The 27,447-nt window shown below is 42.8% G+C and overlaps 3 protein-coding genes across 8 annotated transcripts in view; 2 read left to right on the forward strand and 1 right to left on the reverse strand.

Annotated features, from left to right (window-relative positions):
• The first annotated feature begins 1,885 nt into the window (after positions 1-1,885).
• IPP (intracisternal A particle-promoted polypeptide) lies at positions 1,886-9,781 on the forward strand. 2 transcript variants are annotated; one of them, XM_075759538.1, is made up of 8 exons: positions 1,886-2,239; positions 2,353-2,784; positions 3,109-3,264; positions 4,024-4,191; positions 4,960-5,097; positions 5,401-5,523; positions 6,190-6,410; positions 9,614-9,781. In XM_075759538.1, exons 1-8 carry the CDS (start codon positions 1,951-1,953, stop codon positions 9,665-9,667), a joined length of 1,581 nt encoding a protein of 526 aa, XP_075615653.1. In that variant the 5' UTR covers positions 1,886-1,950; the 3' UTR covers positions 9,668-9,781. The 2 variants fall into 2 exon arrangements, with proteins under 2 accessions (XP_075615653.1, XP_075615652.1); XM_075759537.1 differs by having other exon boundaries at positions 1,887-2,239; positions 7,360-9,781.
• Positions 9,782-10,904: 1,123 nt separating this feature from the next.
• TMEM69 (transmembrane protein 69) lies at positions 10,905-13,834 on the reverse strand. 3 transcript variants are annotated; one of them, XM_075759547.1, is made up of 3 exons: positions 13,600-13,834; positions 12,633-12,693; positions 10,905-11,962 (listed from the first exon to the last, which is right to left on the reverse strand). In XM_075759547.1, exons 2-3 carry the CDS (start codon positions 12,675-12,677, stop codon positions 11,231-11,233), a joined length of 777 nt encoding a protein of 258 aa, XP_075615662.1. In that variant the 5' UTR covers positions 12,678-12,693; positions 13,600-13,834; the 3' UTR covers positions 10,905-11,230. The 3 variants fall into 3 exon arrangements, with proteins under 3 accessions (XP_075615662.1, XP_075615661.1, XP_075615659.1); XM_075759546.1 differs by lacking the exon at positions 13,600-13,834 and adding an exon at positions 13,405-13,576; XM_075759544.1 differs by lacking the exon at positions 13,600-13,834 and adding an exon at positions 13,129-13,575.
• The window catches only part of GPBP1L1 (GC-rich promoter binding protein 1 like 1), a 33,709-nt gene continuing 19,241 nt past the window's right edge, over positions 12,980-27,447 (forward strand). Inside the window, exon 1 of one of the 3 annotated variants that reach the window (XM_075759542.1) lies at positions 12,980-13,097. The gene's annotated coding sequence lies outside the window, so the exon portion shown is untranslated. Of the gene's footprint in view, positions 13,098-14,034; positions 14,190-21,406; positions 21,467-27,447 lie in introns of those variants that run through there. The other 2 variants (XM_075759540.1, XM_075759541.1) reach the window with 2 other exon arrangements.

The following is a 27,447-nucleotide window of genomic DNA, read 5'->3' on the forward strand; positions in this document are numbered from 1 at the left end:
TAAATTAAAATTGAAGACATTTTTAATTCCTTCACTGCAATGACTGTCATTCTTGGTGTTAGTTAACCAAAAGGCCCCTCATTACAGTGCAATTTCACACTGTTAAATGTACTTTTGGACTTACTGCTGAAAATCTACAGCTTGTTTTGGGAGATGCACAATAGTATATGGGAGCATCAGCTCCATCTTGTACAGATTCTGCGTGGTTACAAAAGAAACGTGCTGAAGCAGTGCCCTCTTCTGGAGGCAAAACCATTCAACCACATTAATACAGTACAGGACAGGCCTTCAGGGCAAAATTAGCAGTCTCAGCAATGCTATTTTGTGTCTGTAAATTTGGCGCTATGGTGTGAAATCCTAGTACTGGCCAAGTGTCTAACAGCTGACATCAGCCAGCAACTGAGCCAGTGGCATTTAGGAGAATTCTAAGCCTTTTACTCACAGGCCACTTCCGATGAATAAAACGTCAGTGCAAGAGGGGTCTGGTTTCTTTTACTGATTCATCAATGAAAGAAAAATCTCAACGCATTTATTAGCCTAGCTTAAAATTTATACCACATTATATCAGCATGCATCCAACTGTGTGTGCTTCCAGAAACCTTATTTTTCTATATTTTCTATGGGTATTTTTTTAAGACCAGCTTGAAAGGTACTTTTACCACTCTACTGTCAAGAATGAAACACTGATGAATGGAGAAACCAACAGCCCCCAGAAAGTAGCACAATTCAGATTCCTTCTAGAAGCACATTTAAAAATTATTACAATGAAACGCAGAATTGTGAGAAAAGCCTGAGGGGCCATGACCGTTGTAACTGTAAGCAGACATGTTTTTCTTTCCCAGTCTCACAGTAAATAGATATGGAAGTGTTCCAAGAGGCTCTTTGATTGCTTTTTTGCTTTGGCTGCATGTCATGTTGCTGGAACAGTTGCGGAAAAGTCAAGAGGGATGCTTTTCTCTCAGAATCAGTGCCAGCTCTGCCAGACCGAGTGACTGTGTGCATGTAACTCAGTATGTGATGCTCATCCCTCGGTCAGTGCTCAGGCATGCACTGACTCAGTGAATTATACAAAGATGGAAGCATGCTGTGCCTCAGGATCAGTGCTGACCTCAGTGGCACACATGGTACTGCTACAGGGCATTATGATGAAATATCTCTGCTGGAATGAAGAGGAAGGCCCAAACGTGGCATGACAGAATAGAGGAAGGGCGTGCATGGGCTGGCTCTGTCTCTGGTCAGTCTGGCTCTGATGCCACAGTCCTGAGCTAATGACAGGCAGCTCCCCTGCCTCCCATCTCTGGGGTTCCCCCAGGCAGATGGCAGCTGTGGTCTCTGCCCAACACTGCCATGTTTCTCTCTTACAAGCACAGATTAAAGTAGCTAGGCATCCAGTTTGCAAAAGCATGCCTGAAGGGAATACGACTGAGGGACATAGATTGTGAAGGCAGTGAATAAGGTGCCAGCACGTATGCTGTTCACCAATTACCTCAGCACCAAACACGGTGAGTGAACCCATCAGAGGACCAGCTTTAACCACGGACAAGAAAGCTCCTCACAGAGCTGGCAGCGAGCTCATGGTGCGGTGGCCAGAGGTGCCTGTGGGGATGAACAGTCTCCATAGGGCCAAGTGACCAGGCAATCACACAGACAAAGGATCAGACAGACATACCACAACCAAGGCACATCCACCTCCTACACCCGCTGAGGGAAAAGGGCACTGAGCACACAGGACACCTCAGCAGACGCTGTTTTACGAAGCCCGGAGCCACCAGCTAAACCCCCCTCAGACTGGGCGAGCGCGCCCCCCGCGAACGGCTGCCCCCCGCGCGCATGCGCCACGGGCGGGCAGAGCTGTGAGCCGCGGGCGCCGGTGCGCATGCGCCAGCGCTGTCCCTCAGGGCGGCAGCGGTGGGGGGGGCGGGGGAAGGTGTCGCCACCTCGGGGAGCACTATGGCGTGCGCCGCGGCGGCGAAGAGCGGCGGGAGTTCCTTCTCCGACCGGCACGCCCGCCTCCTCCTGGCCCAGATCAACCGGTTGTGGGCTGGGCAGAGCTTTTGCGACGTGCGGCTGGAGGTGGGCCCTGAGGCGTTCGCCGTCCATCGCCTGGTGTTGGCGGCCAGCAGCCCTTACTTCGCGGCGCTGTTCGCGGGCGGCATGAAGGAATCCGGTCGGGATGTGATACGGATCGCGGGCGTCGAGGCGGACACCTTCCACACGCTCCTCGATTTCATCTACACAGGTAGCGGCTGACGGGGGGTGGCGGGGACGAGTGCCCGACGGCCGGGCCGGGGTGGCGGTTACCCGACGGCCACAACCTCGAGCGGAGCCCCGCTGTCGTGTGCGTGCCCGCAGGGGTGGTGAGCATCGGGGAGCACAACGTTCAGGAGCTGATCGTCGCCGCCGACATGCTGCAGCTCACCGAGGTGGTGGAGCTCTGCTGCGAGTTCCTGAAGGGGCAGATCGATCCGCTGAACTGCATCGGCCTCTTCCAGTTCTCCGAGCAGATCGCCTGTCACGACTTGATGGAGTTCACCGAGAGCTACATCCACGGGCACTTCCTGGAGGTACAGAGAGGGGAGGAGTTCCTGGCGCTGACAAAAGAGCAGCTGATTAAGATCTTGCGAAGTGAGGACCTAAGTATCGAGGATGAGTACCAGGTTTTCATAGCGGCAATGCAATGGATTTTGAAGGATGTGGGGAAAAGAAAGAAATATGTCGTAGAAGTACTGGAGCCTGTTCGATTCCCTCTGCTACCAGCACAAAGGCTACTAAAATACATAGAAAGTAAGTGAAAGAACGGAAGAAACAGTATCAGATGTTTGGATTTGGATGATTGTTGTGTCATTCAGAGTTGCCGGATTTGGTGGACTTTTTTTTTTTAAATTGGTAGCGTGATGATTGAAAAGATTTACTCTCCCCAAACAAATTCTACTTTTTAACAAATGAACACAGCTTACTTTAAAAACATGCTTTTAAAAAAGTCTTATAAAAGTAGGCAATCTTGTTTTGTCTACTGTTTTAGGAGAAGCAAGTAACTTTTCTACAACTGAGTTACTTATTGTCTGTAATTTTTCACTATGCCTTTTTTCATCTGCTTTATTTCTCAAGGTATTCCAGATTTCAGCCTTCGGGTGGCCTTACAAACTCTGTTGAAAGAATATTGTGAAGTCTGTAAATCTCCCAAAGAGAACAAGGTCAGCAGTTTTCTGCAAGCTTCTAAAGGTCGTCCCCGGAAGAAAGCCAGGAAGTACCTTTATGCAGTAGGTTAGAATGTGGCTGTTCGAACCTTGTAAAACAAATGATGTAGTAGTATCTCGTATTACAGTGCTGAGGGAGATTCTGGAGGTTTTTTTAAATCAAAAGGTATAAAAATAGCAAAATATTTCATCTGGCTGAGTTACCACGTTAGCTGCTTTCTGCTTAGAATTGCACAGAAGTCCAGCGTTCACATTTCTTGTCAGTGTGACATGGCATTCAAAGGCTAGGTTTACCTTTTAGAAATTATTTGCCTTGGGTGGGAAGCTGCAAGTCAGCAGAGGATTTGCCCAGGGTTCACTGCTGGAATGGTGTTTGCAAGTTCACTGCACACCTTGTTCTTCTGAAGGTTGACATTTTCTCTGTCTGGGATACTTTGGTTCATGTGACGGGATACTTGAGATAGCAAGTTTTCAGCAAAGCTGCAGCTTTGTATTGGTAGGGAATGCTCTTGTTTCACCCTGTGGGAAGTAACACCAACTTCAGATAGTAAAGGCTGTCGAGTGGCCTCTGTGTTTTACTAAGAACACAAATGGTGATATTTGTAGTGTTGTGGTAAGGTGGTCAGCTCAGGCAGAAGTTACATGACCCTCAAGGCGACCATTCTTCCTTGTGTGCTGGAGAAACAATGCTACTTGGGAAAAGCCCAGTTCCTACTAAAAGTGGCTAATAGCTGTTACTGTAATTTTTTCGATTGGTTTAGATATAGGAGCATGTGGATGAGCAAGAAACTATTACTCAGCCACAATATTTCCACTTACTTTGTAGGTGGGTACACCCGACTGCAAGGAGGACGTTGGAGTGACAGTAGAGCCCTCAGCTGTGTGGAGCGATTTGACACCTTCAGCCACTACTGGACCACAGTGTCCTCTCTCCACCAGGCCCGGAGTGGGCTGGGTGTGGCTGTGGTGGGAGGAATGATCTATGCCATTGGAGGTAACAGCTGAAACATGCTTTCTTAGTTACAGGGATACTAGAGAACTCATGGATGGAGATTTTTTAAAATTATTGTTCCTGTAAGATGCTCTGAGGAGCCCAACAGTAGATAATACAACTTTAAGAGATAGTAACAATTGAATTGGGGTTACTTGGTTCTCTACTATCATTTTTACTAAGCTGCTCTCACCTCATGGTGTAGCAGCTCAGAGGTAAGCATATGGACATGTGCAGGTACACTGAGAGATGTTGGATATTCTGCGGACTTTGTGTACCACCACTAATTGCAATTCTTTTCTCACTTGTACTCTAGCAGAAGCCCATAGCATGAAAGGCAGTAGTACAGGACAGGCCACTTGTGGTCTGCCTACCTGGAAGGGTTTGTTATGTATGTTTGCGTAAGGATGTGATGAGTAGCTCTACCAGCCCATCATTAAAGAATGCATATGTATACTGGTTTTGCCACCACAGAACACATTCTTTGGCCTTGAAAACCTTGAAAGTTGTACTGCGGAGTAGAAAGTGTGTAGCATTGTGGGTGTTCACCTCTCTGATGTTTTCAGTAATGTTTCAGGGAACTGTTGATGAAAGCTGTTCCTAGTGATGATTCAGTTCTAGGTATAAACTAAGCTTTTGCAATTTGGCTAGCTGAAAGAAAGATCTTTTATTCAAATATTGTCCGTCCTGGAAGGAGTTGAAGAATGCTTCTATGTCTGCAGTGCAAAACATTGTGTTTCCCCTGTCTCTGTTCTTGCTCTTATTATGCAGGTGAGGACAACTCGATGATTTTTGACTGTACTGAGTGTTATGATCCTGTTACTAAGCAGTGGACCACTGTGGCTTCAATGAACCATCCCCGTTCTGGACTAGGAGTGTGCACATGCTATGGTGCTATCTATGCTTTGGGTAAGTTAATTTTAAAGGTGTTAATTCATGGAACTTGTAAATTGATTTGATCTTAAATATTACATCTTGGATGTTGCAAATTTGCAAACTTAGGTTTTTCAAAACAGCGGTTTACGTGAGCATTAGCATACCACATCTTTGTGGATTAGTTATTGTTCAGTTATAACTTATTTCCATTGTAGATAGATGCATGCTAGTTTCAGAATTTGTCTGTCCTGGAACAGCGTACCATATGTCTAAAAATGCAGCTAACGTATAGCTTCATGCCATTAAATTATTTCCTGTGTTTGCTGTTATTTGCAGGAGGTTGGGTTGGAGCAGAGATTGGCAACACAATTGAAAGATTTGATCCTGAAGAAAATAGTTGGGATGTGGTGGGAACCATGGCTGTGCCCCGTTACTACTTTGGGTGTTGTGAAATGCAAGGTAAATATTGTTAAGTTTGCATCCATGAACAGTTGGATTTTGAAGTTTTATGTTTCAGTCATGAAGTTTTACCTTTGTCTTGTACTGTGCTGTCAGTTGAACAAACTTGTCTCACTTATGTGTCCTTCTAGTACCATATTTTTAATTCTACAGAACTCAAAGATTATAAAGTTCTGTCTTATGCCTTTTATCTCATGAAAACAGTTTTTATGCGGCTTCCATATGGTTATCCAGCTAGTCTTTAACAGTTGATTGTCTTTCCTGATACTGCTTTTATTTATCTCCCATATTTCGGTTTCTGTGTGGTTTTGTGACAATCTGAAGAGTTGCCACAGATTATTTTAAGACAGACATGTCTAAAGACTTGATCTATAAATGTGCTTAGTAAGCTTTTGATCCAGGCCTGGTCAGCAGTTGCAGTGCAGTCTTCTCAATTCTCTCCCCTGCACTTGATTAATTAGTGCTTTCGTCAGAGCTTCTAGTGCTCTAGTGCCTCAAGTTACTCATTTGAAAGCTTTGCATATGCTGCTACTGGACAAATGGAGGACTTCTCTTTGGCATTCTTAAACCATCTTAATGTCAGGCTGAAACTTGTATTGTGACAAACATTTTCTTTCAAACCTTTGCATCATGAAACCTGAAAGAGGAAAAACTCTGTTTCTACAGGTTTGATTTATGTTGTTGGTGGTATCAGCAATGAAGGAGTAGAGCTACGTTCTGTTGAAGTCTACGACCCAATATCTAAACGCTGGTCTGAGCTTGCTCCAATGGGCACCCGAAGAGCGTATCTTGGTGTAGCTGCTCTCAACGATTGTATCTATGCTGTGGGAGGCTGGAATGAATCTCAGGATGCACTTGCTACTGTCGAAAGATACTCCTTTGAAGAGGTATGGTAGAGTCCCTGTCTTTCATAAATGTAGGTGGCATCAACTTTGTGTAAGATGCTATAAAGGTACCCTGCTTCTTCCTTTAAAAAGAAAAAAACTTGGAAATTCCATTTCCTTTTCACTACTGGCTGGTAACCTGAGTGAAACAAAGCTTCAGTGACCTCAGGGTCTGTCTGTCCTAACCAGTCTGTAGAATCTTGCTATCTGACTTAGTGGACTGTTTACAAAGATTGTATGCATGCTTTTGGGAAACAGAAAGCTAACAAATACTCATGATGCATAGATATACTGTAGTTTGGTAAATACTTGTTAGGGTTAAGATGGGGGGGTAGATTCCCCCTCTGCAATAGAATGGTCAATAATCCGACAAGAGAGGAAAAAATCCCTGAAAAAGTAGGAGTTGCCCTTTGTTGCAAAAGTTGAAGATCTTTCTTCTGCATCAAAACGTAGTGGTGTTTCAGCATGACTAGAAAAATCACTTTGAACGTTTAAGCTTTTGAATAAGATAAGAAATTATTCCTGACTATTATTGCTCATGTTTATATGATGCTCTTTGGAACAGTAGCTAGTGTTAAAAGCAGAGCATAATCCAGTGTGGCTTTCTGTTTTTCTTTTGGAAGTGAATCTAGTTTTCCTTACTTCACACCTCAAACTGTATACCATTCTCTGTTTTGGAGACAGACTGCGTCTTTAGTGACTGAAGAAAGGGAGGGTCGTTGTGTACATGATCTGTTCTTTAGTGACTAGCATGATTTTGACCACTTGTGAAAGTGTTGTTGTTACAGTTTTGATAATCCTCTTGATACTGTACACATACCATATTTGAACCTGTGAAGTGCATACATAGTGTTCTTTGTATATGTTTCAGACTTTAAGCTTTAAAAGTTACTTCTGTCAGAATTGGGGCTTACCCTAAAACTACTTGCGGACTCTTTCACTTTCTCATTAGGAAAAGTGGGTTGAAGTTGCACCGATGAAGATATCAAGAGCTGGTGTCTGCGTTGTGGCTGTGAATGGATTTCTTTATGCCTCAGGAGGCCGAGCTCCCAGTCATGATTTTGCTGCTCCAGTAACCTCTGACTCTGTTGAAGTTTATAACCCTCATATGGACAGTTGGACTGAAATTGCCAACATGATCACCAGCCGCTGCGAAGGAGGTGTAGCTGTGCTGTAAAACGCAAAGAAAACTCATTCAAGGAATGAGTAAATCTGTCTCCTCAGATTTCTGGTTTTATTGTCCAGACACCTCTTCTAACACAGGAGCTTCAGCAGAGTCAGTGGAGAATTAGATCAGAGGGTTTTTCCTGAGCAAAAGGAAATATTAAAACTCTTGCCCTTCAGAGTAAATTGGTTTATCCGATGTCTGTCTCAGGAAGTATTCTGAGTAGGAATGCCTCTTATGACTGGATTAAGCTCACTGAAATAAATGGTGAATTTGCCCTATAAAATCTGGAGAAATCATTCCAGCACATTAGAGACATTAATGAGGTTGTTAACTCTCTAAGGTGCACCAAAGCTAGCGTCTTTAGCTGGCCTTACAATCTGGAAGGAGGCTACTATAGACAGCTTGGAGTTACCTGTAGATAAGAGCAGGTGGTTAGCATTAGTTGTTCCTTTTCCGGTGGAAAACAAGGAACAGAAGATAACAGATGGGGAAGACTTGGCACCTCTCCTTATGACCTTGATGCATTTGAGCCTCTTTTCTGCTGCTGGACATGACAGGCATTAAATATGAATTGGATATTTTCCTTCTGGCCACCCCACTAACTTGGATGGTGAGTGGCTGAGAATTTACTGTTCTGGAAGATTATTCTCACAGTTCTAATAATGTCATTCCACTTCAGCACAGGCTTTTTCTTCTCAGTGGTATCAGTGATGACAGTAGAGCTCCTTTTTGTGCAAGCCGTGATGAATTTTAAATGGAAATGCTATTCACTAGATTAGCTGTTCTGTTTAGGACTGCTCTTAGTATAAAAATACAGGGAAAGCCTTTTGCCCTTTTTTTTTCCCTTAGTTAAATGTGTTTTTACCCTGTGTGACACATGCTGAGATTTGGCATTGGAATACATGCTATTCTACAAGGTACACACATTCACCTTGCTGCATCTTGTATCCTGCCTCTTCCAAATTTGAGTGGACGGAGCTTTTTGTGATAGAATCAGCTGCGTTCTGCATTAAAGTGATGCTATTAGTGTGTTTTGTCTTAAGGAGTTTGTATTTAGTTTGGATACACTTAGTAGAACAACGCCACTAGGAGTTTGGAGTTATTTCTTGATTCATTTAATTAATATACTTGAAGTTGCTTTTTGCACAATACGATTGCATTTTCAGCACAGCTGTGGATGAATTAGATGGAGTCTGAAATAAGGCTGCTTGAACTTTGATAGACAGTGTTATTCTAGAACACAAAACCACAACTGGAATGTCACAAAACAGGAAGCCTACACTGTGTAGACAAAGGAGTGTTCATGCTGTCTAGGTCAGTGTCTCCTGTGTAAAATTAACAAATTAATACATGAATAAAAGCCTCCAAGGTGAATGTTGTAAGCTACCTTAAGAATCTAGGTCTTACATCCTGACATAGGGCTGGGAGATTGCCAGGCTAAAACATGCTAGACGATGGAGCGTTTGTTTCTCTGATCATTCTATAATCTTGCGTGTGCTTTTACTTCAAAAGGATTTCTTACATGTGTGAACTAATGTCTATTCTGTCGGGTTTTTCCCAAGTTTAAGCTTGTTTTAAACAGTTTTTCATAATAAAATTCATTTTCAGAACTGACTGTGGAATGCTCTTGAATAGGTTGCTTTCCTACCATGAGTTGTATCACTGCCACTTTCTTTTTTTTTTCCCTTTTTTTTCTTGAAGTCCTATTTCTCTATAGGTTATAAATATTGAATATTTGAAAGGTGCAAGTAACACACTTCTGTAGTAAAATACTCAAATATTTCTGTTCTCAATTTAAAATCACTCTGACTTCTTGGAAGTCTGGCTGCATTGCCAGCTCTGCACAGCCCTCCCTGGGATCAAACGATAGGTAATATTTCTTAGGCTTTGTATTTCAGGATCCCTGGTGAACCATTTGAGAAACATTACATTAGCTCTATTTTATTAGTTTGGGAACTATGAGTTCACTTCTGATACCTAGCTGTAAACTTTACGGTTTAGTCTGCTGTTGTATGAAGTTACTTTCTTGTTTTTGTAGCTGATTCTGTCATGTTTGAATGAAACTTTGAAGTTGTTTGATTCTGGTCTCTGATACTCGGCACCTCTTTCCCTGAATCAAGCCAAAGGCAGTACTCTCCTCTGGACCCATTTTAAAAAATGCCATGTCTAAGTATGAAAGAATAAAAGAACTGTTTTCATTCACAAACTCAATTTTACTTTCTTTATATTCAGAGAGCACTGAAATACATTGCTGTTTCAGAGGTATTATGCTGTTAACATGTAAAGGTTAGCAGGTTACAAAAACAAGGCTCACACGCATAGCTGCTGTTTCAGCAATACCATATAAGATGGTTGTATCTTCAGGACAGGCAGGTTTCCTAAACATCTGTTCTTTGCAGAATGAACAGATAACAAATTTTAAGTGATGGTATGTGATTTATTCTGTATAGAACAATGAATAATAGTGCTTTAAGAGAACTATGAGGATTATCTAAGTTGGTCCTAAGATTGTGTGTGGATGTCACTTTTCAGCTTCTTATACTGTACTTTAAAGAATACTTAAGATGATAAATCCACAGTAAATATGCCCACATCCAATTTCATAGGTTTCTTGAGGTAGCTGAAGCTAGAAAAGAAAATCCACACAACTCAGTTTGTGTCTTCTTCCCTTTAGGAAGTACAAAGAGCATATGCTCCTACAGTATTTTCAATAATTGGCCCATCATGGAGGGTTTGCTGGCTACATGTCCAGGTGCTCAAATAAAACAAGTTTTGAGGAGTAGACACAAACAACTTTCAATCCCATTATCTGATCCCTTAGTGCAGCAACTGAGTCCATGTGTCATATCATCAGTTGATAGCACTTTAATTCAGGAGCCTGACACATCTTTATGGCTGTGTTGTACGTAGCTTCCTTAGCTAGGCAACCCCAAGTCCAAACACCACCTAGGAACAGATGGCCCAGTTATCCTTTTTGACTTGAGCCTGAGTAGGAAGTAACCTTCTGTCTCTTGTGGCACCCTGTCAAGGATACAAAGCTTCCCCTTCTAGCTTTCCCCGCTCCATCACTGCGGCTGGATGACATATTTCAGGTGAGCGCTGACCTTGGCTTACCACTGCAAGCCTGACTAGCACTTAATCACGTAACATTTTCAGCACCTTCTCGGTTGAAGACAGAGAAGAGTTTTGTCCCACAACATAGGAATTTAACATATATGTACTTTTGCATAATTCTCTGCTGCTTCTTTAAACACTAAACTAGAACTGCTTTCACCTTGTCAGTTCATGACTACACCGTTGTTGTCCCCACCACATAATATTATCACGCATTATAGTTAAACTAGATACTTTAATAATTCAGCATAGAGCAATTCATACCCACGTCATTTGAATCTGTATTTTAAATTCACATAACAGTAACATTTCATTCAAGAGCGATGCTTTGTTCTACAGATAAGGACAGACTTGTGCCTGCCTTGGAAGTCATTGCTACTTACAATCCGTCCCTCCTAAACCAGCTAAGTTGTTTGCTTCGAGAATAAACATCTTGCTCACTGCCATCATATGACTTACAAGCACAAATAAGTCTTTATTTCCCCTGAAACTCAATACATATACCTTATTGGCAGATAAATAGCTTTTCACTAGTGATTTATTATTTTGTGTTCTGCCATTTATTTCTGCTGTTACTTAGCTGCTGCTCTGAAAAACTCTTCAATGCTACAGTAGCTAATAGTGATAATACCATCACCACTGTTCCCACTACCCTCAGTACTTTAAACCACCTAGGGTAAGTAGGAAGAAGGGAAAGGTCATAATGTAGTGCTATCCCTAAGGTCATTACCAGCATTATTGCACCATGAGTGATATCTTTAAAAAGTAAGGCTTGCCAGGCAAGTAGAGGAAGAATTGTACTGTTAGCCAGGTTCAGCCAGTCTGGCTTGGCCGGGCTGTTTTCTGGGAGAGCAAACCCCCACCTCATTCCTCCTAGGAAAGAGGCTGTTACAGCACCATACGTAATCTGAGCAAACGCCAGCTCTGGGTAGTAGGTCCCTTGGATGACCATTGACAGTGGCACAGAAACAAATGGAATTAGCCCTGCAAGGCTTAAGTAAAGGGCTGGCTTTGGAGAATCCTTTAGTGATTTCATACTTCGTTGCAATATGCCCGAGTCTTCGGTCTCAGATTCTTTGGGGGTTTTCTTCTTGAAGAAGGGGAGAGAGGTGTGAAAAGCCTGGAGCTTGGCTGCATGTATTGATGCTGGGTTGAGGCTTGAAGATCTCGAGAGGAGACACACATCTCTCTGCAGACGGTGGAGACCAAGAGAAGAGCAAGTTGTCTTATTCTTTCCATACAGTAGTAGTCTGGGAACAGGTAACGTCTGGAGCTGCAATTATAAAGCTTGTTCTGAACACCTTACAACATAGGGTTGTAGATCTACAGTTACCTAAACTACCTATGAAATATTGTACCAAGTAGTGTTCCAAGTCAGGTCACATCACAGCTGCCCTTCCTCTTGGTTTTCAGGTGTTTTTAACTTAACTGATGAAGCTAACTGATACAGCTTTCACAAGCTAGCTAGCTAACGAATAGCAACTAGGCTTTTCATAATGAATAAGCAAACCTTACTACAACAGGTTTGTATATCCACCTAGCCTTCCACCCATGCACACACTCTTTAGGCATTTTTAAGTTAAGATGTATCAGTCCTTTTCAGATTAGAATATAAAATTATTTCAGAAGTAGGACAAGGTTATCCCAGAAACTAGCTACTATCCCCTCACTGTTCTACAAAAAAAAAAAAAAAAAATCAAACCCAACAAAAAAAAACCTACTAAGGGGGGAAAAAAGGCCTTTCGACACTAAAACTTGATTTTATAAAAGAAGTATCTTAGCTGTGGCTAAAAGCTGCTGTAAAGATTACAAATTATCTCAGAAAAGCTGTCTGCTAAATGTGTGGCTACTCTTATTCTTAATTTGTAAGTCTTCAAGGCTCCAGTCATACCTTTTGCTATTCTAAAGAAAAATAGATGGCAAAGGCAGCTTCAGAAACTTACCTTGAAATGAGCGTGGAAGTAGCATCGTTGTATGAGAGGAAACATTTGCCTTATGAAGCCCCTAAAACAGAAAAATTCAGGAGAAGGTCTGAAACTGATGAATAGCTGAGTTTGTCTTATGGCCAAAGTTAAGTCACAGTCTACACTTATCAGATGCAAGACTCATATATTTAAATATAAATATTATATGTACCCAATCCTTATTTACCCACTACAGGATATTTTTTTTCAGGTAGCTCCATGAACTTAACTTCTAAAGGTGAAATAACCATTAGAAGAACAATTTCTAGTTAGAGAACTGAGTATCAGGAAACAGGTGACGACTTCCCGTTTATGGATCATCTCCTTTCCACGGGCGGAACGGCTGCGCGCAGCTGATAAACGGCGAATTCCTTATACGTGGGGAAAAAAAAAACATCCTTAACCCTAAAGGAGTGGAAACTTCATCGCACCCCCAAGCTGCGGGTAAGCTGCCTGTAGGGCGGACAAAACTAACCGGGAAAGGCGAGCAGCTCGCCGGGGGACTGGGCTCCCCGGTTCAAGGCTCCCTGCTCTGGGGAAGGGGAGCGGCTCCGCGCGCCCGAAGCCCCAGCGCGGAGGGGAAGGAGAAGCGTTATGTCTGGGAGGGATGCAGGTCCCAACGGGACCGAGGTGATCACCCCGGGACGGCACGGAGAAGCCGCTCTCACCGACCGGGGAACGCGCGGGGCGCCGCAGCCGGCCGGGCGCGGGCTGTGCTCGCCGATAGGCCCCGATCCACGGCGGTACCCACCGGCTCCAGCCCGCGGCCTCCCCAACAAGCACGGCCCTGAGCCTCTTCGCTGAGGCGGCTTCCGGTACTCCGGGAAGCGCCCCGGTAAACGCTCCGGCGAGGCCCGGCGCTCAGCGGTGCAGTCCGGGCGGGAACAGGCGGGGCCCGTGTCGTTCCGCCAGGGCGGGGAAGGGCCCAGGTGCGCGTGGCACCCACCAGAGCCGGACGTCCCGGTTCTGGCGTGCTTGACACCGGGGACAGCAGAGCCGAAAATGTGCGCTCCTTCCCCTGCCACCGCGGCTGCCTCGCTCGCTCCCCCCCCGAGGGCTGCGGCCGGGGTTGCTGTGCGGGGCGGCTGGGCCGCTCCTGCTTTCTGGGTTCCGGGATCTCCGAGGCGGGCGAGCCTCGCTCACGCGGACAGGAGCGGCGCGCCGGAGGGCGGACTACAAATCCCAGCCTGCCCCGCGGCGGCCGGACGCTCGGCGCGGCGTAGGGGGCGCGCGACCTTCTGGGGCGCGTAGTCTCCGGTGGCCCCCGACAGGTGACGAAGGCCGTTCGTGCTGCCGCTCTGATTGGTGGGGTGAGGGGTGCGCGCGCGCCCCTCTCCTTGGCGGAGGTGGGGAACGCTCCGCGTGGCCGTCGGGGGAGCCAGAGGGGGCGTGTCCCTTCCGGCTCTTCGGCCCCGCCCCGCACGCTCGCAGGCCCCGCCCCCTCCGGCCCCCGGCCGGGCAGGGCCGGGCAGCCATTTTGGGCAGAGCTTTGTTATGGTTCTGGGGCCGCAGGAGGCAGCGAGAGGGGCCTGGCCGGTGAGTGCGGCTCCCACACCCCTCCTCCCGGCGCCCCGCCGCGCCTCCCCGCGCGGCCTCGTCGTCCGTCGCTCCGGGACCCGGCCCGCTGCCCTCCGCCGGCTTTGCGGCCTCGGAGCGGCCCGGGATCGGCCTCCCGCCAGGCCGGGACCCCGCTGGCGGCGGCGGCGGGGGGCGGCGCGGCCGCCGGGGGGGCTCTCTCCACCCTGGGCCCCGCCACGCGCCCACCTCCGTCCCTCAGCCGCGGCGGGCCCGCGGGGAACCCGCTCCCGAAGGCGACAGCGAGGGGCTCCCTGCGGGGCAGGGCCGCCGGGCCGGGCCGGGGGAGGGCGGTTGGGGCCGAGGCTTCTCGTTTATTGTTTCCTGCTTAGCCGGAGAGTTCCCGGTGCTTGACACTGCCTGGGCGCTCCCGCGGCCGTTCTGGCTCTCGCCCGGAGTTTAGCCTTGTCCTGTCATCAAGCGGGCTGGTCGAGTGCGGGCCGCGGCGGGGGGGGGGGGAAGGACGGGCCGGAACGCCGCGTTCCGCCGGGGCGGTGGGGTGAAGTCCCCGGGGGAGGGTGGCGGGGGGGGGGCCGGGCCGGGAGCGGTGCTTCCTGCGCGGCGGCCCGGGGCGAACGGAGCGTTGGCGATGGGGCCGACTGGGCTGCCGTCTGTTTTGATTGCGAGCTGGAAACGAAACTGGGTGAGCCGCGCTGGCTTGGGCCGTTTCCCTTCGCCTCTGTGGGATTTACGGCCGCTCTTTTCCGGCAGCCCCCGGCGGGAGGGGGCGGTCGGCGCCGAGCAGTGACACGTGTGCTGCGGGCAGCCGAGCCCGAGCTTCCCCAGCCCCTCTCGGCCGACCTGTGCGGGGGGCCAGGGCAAACGGAGGCTGGGAAACTTGTCAGGTGCCGGTCGTTATCTCTTCACAGGAAAACAGCGCCTGGCGTTAGCGTGAGGTGGTGTGTTTTTTGTTGTTTTTTTTTTCTCCTTCCCCGTCGTGAAAGTTATTTCGGTGTGTCCGGCGTGTTTTATGCCTTGTTGGCCTAAGGTCTTGCACGGTTTAACTTAAATGGCTGTAGCTGGACTTGATCAGAACAGCTGTGTTCACACCTAGCATTTCAAAGGCATTTAAGACTGTGAATTCAATTCAGTTTAGTAATGAGCTGTTTTGGAGCGATTTTAGAGCGGTTAGTGGGTGTCTGCACAAGTTACGAGTTTTTAAACAGCTTTAGAGAAGCAGTCGCTATTTAAATCCTTGTAAGTAATGGTAGGATCGTTTAAGAGCATTGCTTAAAAATCTTTTTATATTAACATGACCAGGTAAGTCAGCTTTCCTTTCCCCGCCTCCGAGGTGTGAGTGACACAAGTGTTAGTAATGTTGATAATACTCTGAAAGGTTGCAGGCGACTGAGTGAAGTATGGAAACAGCAAAGGGGGGTACGGAGATGAGAAAACAGAGAATTATGAGAATAATTGAAGAGCCATCAAAGCTGAGTTTACTGTAGAGTTGTCATTGCTACTATAAAAATGTTAGGTGGTTATGAAAAAACTTATGCAAATGTTACTTCATGAATGGATATGGCTGGTATTTCAGTGAAAGGTTCCCTGTGCTCATCCATTTGGAGACCGGTATTTCAAACTTCCAGTCTGACTCAGGAAGGAAACAGGTGTAGAGCAGTGGTAGAAAGAAATAAAATCACCAGGTTTAAGAAGAACAGTTTTTCCTCTTGTATTCTTTCTGATTATTTCTGGAGAAAAGTACCTTAAGAAGAACTTCTTGAAGTTTTGTATTTAGAATAGAAAAGCTTCAGGTGATAGTTCCCTCTTTTTTCTTTTTTCTTTTAATTTTTTATGGCTATATGTAAGGAAGTGAAGCCTCTGCATTTTATATTCATCTAGTTTGTAGTCATAATCCTATATGACACAGAAGTTTCCATTGCAGATACCATACTAAGACTTAAAGTGAAAATATGCAGGGAACAGATGGCATAAAAAAAAAGTCCTGTTTTTTTTGCGGATGTCTCAAAATAAGACGAGCAGAATGCAGATGTGATATATAACAAATCAAGTGGAAGTGCACACTTTTTGAATTGTTAGGAAAAATACTTTGTGAACATTTTTGCAGGGTATGGTCACCTCGTGTCACAGATGTGACTGCTTTGTACATGGTGTTAGTACTTCTTCAAATTCCTGTTTTAAATTAGGAAATTCAGTCACAATTTATTTCAAGAGCTTTGGGACACTTTTTTTTTAATACTAAAAAATAGTGTGGTTGGTTCTGTGAATTTCTTCAGAAGTGTGGGATGTCAGTAGTTCTTGTCTTTACTAAGTGAACAAAACCTATTGGCTCAAGAGTTAAAGTTGCTTTTTTAAATTCAATTTCAGCCTTACAGGATGTTTGAAGTTAGTTGTGTAGCTGCTGAATTGACTTAGTTGTGAAGCATACTTCAGGGCGTGCTTTATTCGTTTGTATGAACAGATTGGAAAAGGGCTGGCTGTGCTCAGTAGAGCTAAAACATAACGCACCTCTCCAGCAAAGTGCTGGCTGCTCTTGCATGGATACAGCTTTTTCTTACAGCTTTATAAAAACACAACCATGGGATGACTGTTGCTATAACTTACACAGGGAAAGGTCGTGGTTACTGAATTTTGCAGTTGGTAAGGTAATGCGTATACCAGGAAGTTTGTTTGGGATTTTTAAGTTTTATGTTAACTTATTTGTAGAGGCAGGACTGGTTTAGATTTTGTTCTGTTAACACAGCTACGCAAGTGACAGCGAAATGTCTACTTACATTGTGACCAGGATACCAACTAAATTGTATGTGGCTTTCATTTCAGCAAGAGTGATTGAAGTGTGTGTTCGTTTTACTTGTCAGATTTCATGAAAAGCAGTGAAGTTGGCAGAAACATGGTCCTGCTTAGAATACTTCATGAATGCCAGGATCTTGTTTAACTTGTGTTCTGTAAGTTAATATGTTCCTGTGAAAATGTGCCAAACTTTAATGAGTTACTGTATGGTCAGAAGATAAATTTACATTTTGGGGAGTGGATTTAGGTAGAGATTGATAGTGGCTAAGTATCCACCGCCCCATACATGTATGTGCAAACACTGTGCAGAGCTAAAAATTCTAGGTTAGACAAGGCTATTAGCATGACGGTAAGTGGGAAGGGAAGCATATTGGTTAAATTAATCATACATATTAGCAATCAGGCTGGATCACTCTAAACTGGAATGTCTTGATTAAAGTGTGCTTAATGATTTCAGTGCCTGCCTTCTCTAGCTGGCCTTCAAAAGTGTCAGAAGAATTTTGGCACTTTACGCTTCTTAGGCCTTTCTGTAATTAAACAGCAAAAAGACTTTGCGAAGTGTTCGTGTATGCAGTTCCATAAAATGACTAATCTGAAGTAGTTGCACTTCCAAAGTCTGGCTTAACAAAAATCCTTTGAACCAGTGCATCCAAACATAACTGAGGTTTTCTGCAATAACTTATGCTCAGAAACAAATATTTTGCAGTGTATGACCTTGTGCCTCAGGGACTGTTGTACATTAGAGAGTTCACCAGGAGCTGTTGAAGTTCTAGTATTTACAGTCATTCTAGCAAAAATGCCAATGTCCTTTTTTTTTTTTTTTTTTTTTTTCCTCCTCCTTGAATCTTGTGATTGCTTCCAGTTCAATGTTTTCTATAGTCTTATTCTCCACCCTGGAAGGAGCATCACAGCTTCACGCGGTGTGATGTTGATGGCTCTGAATAAGCAAAGGTGTATGTATATAATGTTGTCCAAATGCATGTCCTTCCTTTTGGGAATCCCCTTTTTCCAATACAGAAAGAAATGAATCATTGTAAATTATTTTCCCTTGGAGCAGTTTCATTTTCAGCATCTCTTTTAGGTTCAGGTAGATCATAAGTGTCAGGGGTCGATAACAGTATGGCCAAGAGTGACTGGCAGTGAGGATAGAGGTTTAGTGTGGCAGGGAATGCTTTCCTGGGTATTCGTGTGACCCTCGTAATGTAGTTGCAACATACAGAGCATGTGGCAATGATCATCATTCTCTTTGACTTTTGTCATCTTCAGTTTGTGATGAACAATTAACTTGTAAATAAAGAGCTGAATCTGCCATGGAGGTATATGGTATTATTCTGAGCACAGAAATTATTGGTATTCACAAAGTTGGTGGTGAATTTGTATGGTAAAGATTACAATAGGTCTCCAGCTTTTCAGCAGAAAGGAGTGTTTTGCCATTGTGTTCCAATGCGTCATCCATCATCAAGGGATTAATCAGGATTCACGTGAGGTGGTCTGAAAAGACCTTTGATGCTGATCTTAAAAAAAACTCAGCAAAGGAACTCTCTCACTCTGAAAATGTTGAATGTATTATGATCTTGACTGTTAGTTTGGGAAAACTGTCTTTCCTCTACTTTGTACTCTAACTAAACTAGAGAAGCAGGTTAATAATGACTTTAATGTCTTCAGGTTGGCTGGGCCTTATGGAATGTATCCTACAGTATTTAGGGAACCGAGAGCCTATGGGTCTGGGAAAAGTTCCAGAATACTGAAAGGCATTGATGAGCACTTCCCTCTCAACATCTAGAAAAAGGCAAGATTTGGGTATGTTCAAGGCAAGAGTGTTCGCACCAGGGAGTCTGTCCTGGGTCAGGTTCTGTTTGGTGTTTTCAGTTTCCTACATTGAAATAATGTTCTTGCTGAACACACAAATGATATGATCTTGACAAATTCAAGAAATCAATAGCATTGATTTCAGCCATTTTGGTGTAGATGGGTTCAAATTCCCATGTTTAGGAATATTACCTTATGTGTGCACAAGTAACAGCTGGCTAGGCAGCAGTTCTGTGGGAGAGTATCTAGGGGATGTAGTAGTTCCTAAATTATCATGAGTCAGCAGCATCGCTTCTGAAAATTCACTTGTCATACTGGAACATATAAAGGAGCATTGTAGATGAGGTAGTTAAGCAGTTTTTCCATTCTATGGAGGAGTGGTAGGTCTTCAGCTAAAAGTATCTTGTTCGGTTTGATACTGTCATACTTTGGGAGAGTTATGGCTGAGTAACAAGATCTGTAAAGAAGATAATAAGGTCTGTTAAAGAGAGAACCCCTGAGTGAGGTTTGGGGGGGAAAAAGTGGATTGTTTAGTTCTAGAATGGTTTTATACAAGTTGTGTTTCATCAGACATCAGCAGGTGATCTATAAAGCAGCTTAAAAAAGTTATCTGCAGGTATAACTGGGAGCCAGCTCTGACATTCTGTCACTGCCTGAAAGCTGCCATGCTTGGTAGGTAGGTCGCATCAGTTTTTTCATCATCAGTGCTTTGAACTTAAAAGCTTATCGCTGTTAAACTATTAAAAAAAAAGCTTTTCCACAGTAAAATTGGAGTGGTTGGGGGGAGTTTTGTTGTTTTTTTAAAAACATGACTGTATTTGATCCCAGAATATGTCATTACATCCTTTTTCTGCTGCCAAACAGTGTTGGGATACAGGGTGGTCTATGGGACTTCTCCCCTCCACACACACCCCAAAAAAAAACCCAAACCCACCACCATCTCCTAAGGTTGCCTTTCAGTCAGGGAATAGTGAAGTACTGGTCTGGAGAAAAAATGTCTTAAAAGATATCTGCAAAGAGAGGTTAGTCAGCTTGCCATGTCCATTGTGTATAAAATAAGTAGTTACAGATTGAAATTGCAGCAGAATGTATTTAGGTTAGGCATTAGGTACAGGGACAGGCTTTCAAGCCATGAGAATAACCAAAACAGATTGTAGAGATATGCTGGAGAATGCTGGTATGCTAATCTCTTTGGATTTACAGCTCCCAAAAAATATTCCAGTGTAGGTATCAATAGCTGCATAATGAATTCCAGTCTGCTGATAACAAACTTGTATTTCTGACACTTTTTGAGACATTTTAGGATTAGTGTTTGGACCCCTGCAGCTCTGCAGCCTGAAGATCACTGTACAAATTGGTGGAGGGCGGCATTGCTCAGTTTATTTTCAGAGACATCTGATGGGAGAGGGTGGAGCTAAAGTCTTTTAAATCTCAGAAGGAGGTGAACTATGCAATCTCTGAAGGCTGCCTCCTCCACATGTTTTCTTAGTATTCCCTAGTTTATTGTAGGACACTATGGTAGAAGAATGACATTGTTTAACTCTTGGCCTACGTAGTGTACCTGCAGAATAACAGCACAATAATCATCTACGAGATCTAAAGACAAAGCTCAAACCAGCTGGACAACACCTTGTCTGTAACTTCTTGCTTTATTTTATCTTCCTAGAGTTTCACAGACTAGATCATAGAGAGAGCTCCAGCAAAACACTGTGAATGTCCAAAGAGGATGTATCTGCCAGCTGCAGCAAATCATCAGATCACAGGACTAGGGATCACTTGTTCCTTTTTTTTTAAGCCAAGACCAAACAAATGGAATATTTATTATTTGTGTGATTTATATGTATATATATTTCAAACTGAATAGTCTTCAGTGATTTTTCTGCATTGACGTTTGATAATACTTTCTTAAAGTGCTGAAAATTTTGAGCTAGTGGAATGAAAAATGTAGCAGACATGTAAACTCTACAAACTAACGCAGGTGTTGTACACATGCTGAAAAGTGCTGGGTGAACATGTCTTTGTATTGTCCTGGTCACAGACAAATAAATGTGGAGTTTCTTCATATTGTCCTGGTCTTGAGGTAAAATGGTTTGGAAATAATCCAGGTGGAGGGAGGGGCAGAGAGAGTACGATTTGTCCCCCAGTCTTGGCCTGTTGTCTCAGGTGGGAAGTACCTACAACTGGAATGTACTGCCCTTCTCAGTTTGTAATACTGGTCTTGTATGGCTGGAGTAATGGTACCAAGGGGAAGAATTAACTATTATATTGTTTAGGAGAATGGTCTCTTATTTCTGAATGTCCTTCCCTGTTTATTTTATTGACTCTCAATTCTCTTTCCTCTTTGCAAATGACATGCCCTCTACTCACTTATCCTTCCTCCGGAATGCAGATCTGTAGTTCCCTGTACTTGATTTATAGTCTCTTGCCTTGACACAAATATTTCATAAATAGTCTGGTTGCATTTGATGCTCTTTTCCAAAGGAAATATGTTTTTCTCAACTCCAAATGGAATATATTTAAATGTAAATGTGCTATAGTAGCAATAGTAACCCTGGTAAAATACTGGGTTATAAAATACCCTTGGTGGGAAACACACATCCCATTATTTTCTTTTTTTTAAGATGCCAGAGAATTACTTGCTTCACTTCTGCTTAGGGTCTGTCTGCATCTCTGGAAGACAGGTAGGTAGGAGGTATGTAGTATGCAGCAGGGATAAGCTAGTAATTACATATTTGCAATTCTTTCCTTATGATGGGGCACATTATCCTGGTATATGCTACTGAGCAGTAGAAGTAACTTTGTTCATTAAGGCTTTAGGCAGACCATACAGATAGGCTCTTCATTCATTTTTGTTCCTTTCAAGAGCTCAAAAGACCTTTGCATTTGATAAAAATTAGCAGAATGCCTTTTCCAGATTTAAAATACCTTATTTAATAAAATGCTAAAGCTGGTTGAAAGTTCAGAACATTGTTCAAATTTAAAGCCTAATACTATTTAAAATATATTTCTTTGTTTTGTATCAGTAGTGTCAATAGATACACTTGTTTAATAGAGGTGTACACAATCCCTGAAACCTTAAACCCTGCAGCAGGGCAGAACAGTGAGCAGGTTTTAATATTTCAGGTAAATACCGCAGTTCTCGAACATAAACAGTACTAAAGACTGTTAAAGGGACATTGGAGGGAAGTGGAATCTTAAGTGGCACAGGAGAGAGGCATAAGGGATGACAGTATTGCCAGTGGCTGTAGAGTGTAAAATATCCAGGAATATTGGATATTTTGGTAGACATAATATCTAGAAAGTCTGTGCTGTCCCCATTCTGTGCTTACAAGGAGTTGAACCTTTTAGATTTTACATGTTTAAAATGCTCCTGTCTTGGTACTCAGAGTACACTCATCAAAACCCACTGGAACGGTTCAATTGCAATATATCACACTTGCTGGCTGAGGTTCAGAGCCTTATCATCTTACACAGGCTTCTGTACGGGTTCCCCAGGCACCACCTTTTCCAAAATGTTCTTTGGGCTTTTGTGTTAAATACAGCTTGCTTCCAGAGACAAGGTGGTTGGCTTTGGAGTTTGTGGTCTCCTCAATGCACCCAATACTGTTGACCCAGCAGTGATGCAGTGGTAGCCTTGCTGGCAGAAACTCAGATCAGCTGGGGCTGGAAGGGCACGTATCAATCAATCAATAACATTGCTAAAGGTGATGTTTTTGTCGATGATGTTTTCTTAGTCTATGGAGAATCTTTCCTACATCGCAGTCCTAGACATCACTTTGTGATTTGATTATTTTACTCTTGTATGCCCTTGTATCTGATTGCTGTTAAGAAAGAAAAAAAAAATAAATCATCTCCTTACCCAGACCTTGCCACATTCTAGATGTCAGTGTGTATTCACAAGACCAGGCTGTTCAGGCTTTGCAAGATATGTGGTTGGGTGGGTGCAAATATTTGTTGCAGAAATTTTGAAGGAGGTAGGATTTGGGTCAGTGTGACCTTAGAGAAATGGAAAGTAGGTAGGTGAGTGGACAGGTTGTTTGTGAAGCAATATTGTACAAGTATGAAGCGGTATTATACGAGACACCGGTGGGAGGACTGTCCATTGAGAATGGGGGTTTAGGGTATAGATGTGTCCACAGGGACCTTTCTTAACCTGTTTTCAGTTCATTGAAGTTAGTCATTTGGTTTGCAAAAGTAGTCAGATACGTAACAGTTAATACGATCTTTCCCCACCTCCAGCCTGTTACTCTGGAAAAACTTTTGTATGGACAAGCTTTTGGCATGTTTTCATCTTGGAATATATAGATCTGCAGTGTTGTTTGTAGAATGCAAAACAGTTTTGATGATTCTGCAAGATAGATTCATTTGCTTTTAAACTTGAAAAACAGGGTGTTAATCTTTCAGTAGTAGCTGGTTTTCACAAGAACTTGTACTGTCTCTCTGTATCTGGGAAGATTTTGGTTTGGTACGTGATTAACGTTTTAATCCAGCATTTAGTGTTCTAATGGGCTCATGTTTCTGTAATTCCATAAAATCCTGCATGAGTGATACATTGCATTTTTAGATACTAGATTTTTTGGCAGCCAGATACAAATTAAACAATGTTTTCTGCAGTCTTTTTCATTAATAGAACTGTGCTTTATATTCAAGTAACCATTTGGGGGGGCTGGTTTTGTGATACAATGGAAAGTAACAGGTGACAATGGCAGGTGTGTATTATAGTCATTCTGGTGCATAATAGCTCAGGTGTTTGAGCACTACCAGTTGTACATGCCATTCTGGAACCTCTGCATTTGTCCTTTCAAAAGGTAGCCATATTTCAGTCGTGTAGACAGACTGAAGGTGTGTCTAGACAATTGTATTAATGGAAGCTGAAAGCAAAATGAAAGTAAGTTTGTTTTGTAGGTACTTTATGTAGGTGAACGTGCCATGAACTGCAAATAAATGATCTCAATTTAAGAAGACATAGCTCACCAGTTGTTATGACAAGCTTTTGAGTAGTAATGCTGCACTTGTGTCTTTTATAGTAAGGCATAATAATGCATGTGAGGTTGAAGCAAGATATATAATTAAATTATTTTAAAAGGGCTGTGCACCCAAATATGATTATCTTATTCAATAAAATGTTTCTAATAATAGTAAGACCAAGCCATGTTCTGCTCTTTTGGAAAACAGGATAATGAAATTTCACGTGGGGCTTTTTGCTGTCCTTAAGTAGTATGCTTTTCAGTCCTCCTAGGTTGGGCTCCAGGCTGTGACTCGCTGTTTCTGTGCATGTGTTGGATGAATCAAAAGTTTTTAGAAAGAGATCATGTTTCAGTGAATGCATGTGTTATTAATTCTGTATCATAAACTAACATACACCTGTTAAATGACACTCTACTCTGAAGAATAGCTAAGTGAAAAGGTCTGAAGGTCTGTTGTGTATGTGTAGGCATATCTGCTTGATTAAATAACTTTAAAAGAGCTGCACAGAAAACTGATGAGGGAAGTAAATTCTGTTCTGCCTTATGCATCCATTAAATTGTTCACTAATTTTTCTGAATGCTTTGGCAGCCCAGCTGACATCTGATCTTTAGGAATATTACTGAAATCCCAAATTGAATTGGCCAGTTAGAAAAACAAACCTCTACCTTTTTTTTTTTTTTTTTTTTTTTTAAGGAAACATGTTGTATTTCGAGAAATACGTAGAAATGCAGTGAAGTGGACTGAAATTGTGGCAGGGATAGAAAGATGTTGTCCTTGTGACCTTTTACAGCTCCTATTAGCTGGATTGATACATGTATAATGAAGGGTAAAAGTTTACTTTTATACTGGTTTTTTTTGCTAGAGGCTCCATGTATATGTATGTTCTGTAAATGGAAAGCTCAACTTGAGAATCAAAGCTTTAGAAGCTCTCTGGTATTGAGATTAACTCTGGTCAAGTCTGTTATGAGTAGAAATGACAGTTAACAGGATTAAAACAACTGGGCAGCTATATTCAATGGTAACACAGCAAGAATGCTTTATGAATGGTGTATTAGAGGATGGGGGTTTTGTCCTGGACTTTGTATATTTCCTTACTGTAGTCTGTGCTTCCTCTTTAAACTGAATATGCTTATATGTTCCTTCCATTTTCCTGTCAAACATTTAATATTTGTTTAGACAAATACACAATGAAATCTAGTCATATAAAGAGCATCTGATAGCTTTCGCTTGTTTATTTGACTTGGTGATAAATATCACTTCTTCCACTTGCACTGTTAACACATAGAACCCAAGTGTTAATACAGAGTTGAATTTTTTATGTAGTTATATTACTTGTCAAAGACTTCTGCATTTTGATTAATGAAAGAGTGTTTTGGGGTAGCTGACAGACAACCTTGTTTCTTCACCAGAGCTCATTAATGCAGATTTAATTGTTCTGAAAGGAGGTATGCCTTTATAGAACATCTCATTTAGTGATATTATTATTATTGTTTTCTCTTTTTCTGATTTGTTTCCAGACATAAGTCAAACTTGAACTCTTTTAAAAAGAGATAATTAATTAAATTTGCATTGACAAGCACTTCTGTTTGCTATTTTCCTGGAATTGGAAGTGGCTACTGAGGATGATCTTTGTCCTTGCTGTTTTCCATAGTGAAGCAGGGACCAGTTCAACTGAACTGTAAATGCAGTATGGGAAGAATTGGGAACTTTGCCTTCAGGGAATGCATGAACGTTTGTCCCACACACAAGTCGTGTGCATTGCCAGGGAAAAGCATCCCTTACCTGTACTTTGAGGAATATCTTAGCTCTATTCATTATTGAGTAGTTGGCAAAGGTCATTTCAGTTCTATCTAGTAATCAAAAAAAAAAACCCCAAAAAATCACCAAAAGCAAAAACTCACAATGTTAGATATTAGGAAGAAAGGTTAAAAAATGCACAATTTTGCCTCTGCATAAATTGGTCATGCTCCCAAATCTTGAACACTTTGTGCAGTTTTGGTGACATTATATCTAAAAGATATGGTAAAAGCTAATAAAGATGATTGGAGGTGTTTAGAAAGCTTCCACAAATACCCTGACTTTGCTTGTAAGAGGGATGACTTGATGAGTACGTATATCATGTATAAAATCATGAGTATCATGAAAAACTGCATTGAATGTGGTTGGGCACTTTGGTAGCGCAAGAAAACATCCAATTGAATTGAGGCTGACATTTTTATAGCCACAGATCGACTTGTACACAATGCACAAGTTAACTGTGCCCCCTTTCATTTGGGAGGCAAAAATGTGTAAATGTGTCCAAAACCAAAACAATTCAACAGATTTACATAGAAGCACTGACAGGTAATAAACTGTAATACAGACTCTGGCTTAAAAGTCTGAGAAAGTATCCTGGGAGCCCTGATGCTGTTTGCTCTTGTTCTTGCACCTTTTTTTTTCTTAAGAATTTATTGTAGGTTGCTGTCAGGGAAGGTAATTGCGAGACTTTGGGTCCTGCCCATTATGATTTTGTGATATTACTGTTGTCACTAGTACGGTAGGTTATAGAAGTGGTGTTAGGTTGCAGGTGTAATGTTGGACAGGATTCAGAGTGTGCGTGAGGAGGCTGTAAAACCTAGCACATGGGCTAAATCTGGAGACTGAAGGGTTTCAGTAGTAGTATAATTTACAGCGTTTCGTCTAACAGCAAGCTTTTGCATTTTAATGTCACACACTTGGTTGTTTTTGTGATCCTACATGCACAGAAAGGCGATGACTGAAGAGCAGTATATATGCCTCTTGAAATATGGAGCCAGCTGCAGGCTGTGTTGGCATATAGTGTATTGCCATATAGCCTTCAGTCCCTTGCTCGTTCCAGGAAACACAACTTTGGAAGGGCTCGAGCATAACTTTGAATTTACTACCCAAGGTGTGCCTTCTATACACTACCTGAAGAGAAGTGGGTAGAGATTAATTTAAGCCTCTTGCTTTAATTTATGGCAACCTCAGTGCAGAGCCTCCCAGTAATTGTGACACCCATGAGTGAGATTCTTTCAGAATAAAGGTTACAGAAGTATCAAAATACTTGATAGAAGGTTTGAGATGATGTGGAGATCATTCCTTTAACAAGTGTGAAGTTTTCTGATCAGCAGTACCTAATTTATGCTAATTGTGCAAACGTGATGTTTGCAAGACTTGGACATCAGTCCAAAATGTCATGTCTGGGAGTTGCACTAGACTGTCTACATGTGCTTTGAATACTGCTCCGTAATGAACTGCCCTGGTCACTGATACTAACAATGATATCAAAACAGCAGGTTAGGAGATCTGAATCTTCTGCAAAATCTTTTCTAAATTGGTGGTTGCAAAGAGTTTCACATTGGGTTTGATCGTGCTGAAATATAAAAAGATGTCTTGCAGCAACACATTTTTGCAAACTGATCATGTGCTTTCCTTTTGTATTTTCTTTTCCAAAGGTACTGGGAACCTTTTTTGTGAAGTGGAACCTGGGTATTGTACTTCTGTGGTGTTTTTATCTTTGTTGTGTACTCAGACCTAGTTCCTTCTTCAGAACGATAACTCTGTTGTGTTAATTTATTCAGATACCCAGAGAACAGTTGTGTGGGCTTCGCTCTGTTTAGGTCTGTTTTTCACATCACTGTGCACCATTCTCAAGGTTCATTAAATCAACTTCTTAAATTATATGACTTCTGTT

This window comes from Balearica regulorum, chromosome 8 (genome assembly GCF_011004875.1).
Source record: "Balearica regulorum gibbericeps isolate bBalReg1 chromosome 8, bBalReg1.pri, whole genome shotgun sequence".
NCBI lineage: Eukaryota > Metazoa > Chordata > Aves > Gruiformes > Gruidae > Balearica > Balearica regulorum.

Coding starts and splice junctions, on each gene's coding strand:
- IPP (XM_075759537.1), top strand. CDS start 1,951: ATGGCGTGCGCCGCGGCGGCGAAGAGCGGCGGGAGTTCCTTCTCCGAC. Junction 3,265..4,023: donor GAAGTACCTTTATGCAGTAG/GTTAGAATGTGG, acceptor CTTACTTTGTAG/GTGGGTACACCCGACTGCAA. Junction 4,192..4,959: donor AATGATCTATGCCATTGGAG/GTAACAGCTGAA, acceptor CTTATTATGCAG/GTGAGGACAACTCGATGATT.
- TMEM69 (XM_075759547.1), bottom strand. CDS start 12,677: ATGTTTCCTCTCATACAACGATGCTACTTCCACGCTCATTTCAAG. Junction 11,963..12,632: donor ACTTCCACGCTCATTTCAAG/GTAAGTTTCTGA, acceptor TTATAATTGCAG/CTCCAGACGTTACCTGTTCC.